At 71.2% G+C, this 205-nt stretch overlaps 1 protein-coding gene across 1 annotated transcript in view; it reads right to left on the reverse strand.

The window, feature by feature from the left end:
* The window catches only part of LOC102763411 (nuclear receptor corepressor 2), a 49,912-nt gene that overhangs the window by 35,900 nt on the left and 13,807 nt on the right, over window positions 1–205 (reverse strand). The window contains exon 9 of the mRNA XM_015567218.1: window positions 50–200. Coding sequence (XP_015422704.1) covers window positions 50–200 — 151 coding nt within the window. The remainder of the gene's footprint in view (window positions 1–49; window positions 201–205) is intronic.

The raw sequence follows: 205 nt of genomic DNA on the forward strand, positions 1-205 counted from the left end.
AGGGAAGCCCTGCCCCACCCCGCCCGCGGCCCCCGGGGGACAGGCTCACCATCATAGGACAGCACGTGGCCCTTCTTGCCCTCGTAGATGACGTGGCCCTTGGGCAGGCCGTCCTCCCGCCCGCGGTCCAGGCGGCTTGGGCTGTCCTCGCCCATGATCCGGGTGATGGTGCCCTTGTACAGGACGTCGGCCGGAGTGCCCTGGG

The sequence above is a fragment of the Myotis davidii genome, unplaced genomic scaffold (genome assembly GCF_000327345.1).
Source record: "Myotis davidii unplaced genomic scaffold, ASM32734v1 scaffold43, whole genome shotgun sequence".
In the NCBI taxonomy this organism is placed as follows: domain Eukaryota; kingdom Metazoa; phylum Chordata; class Mammalia; order Chiroptera; family Vespertilionidae; genus Myotis; species Myotis davidii.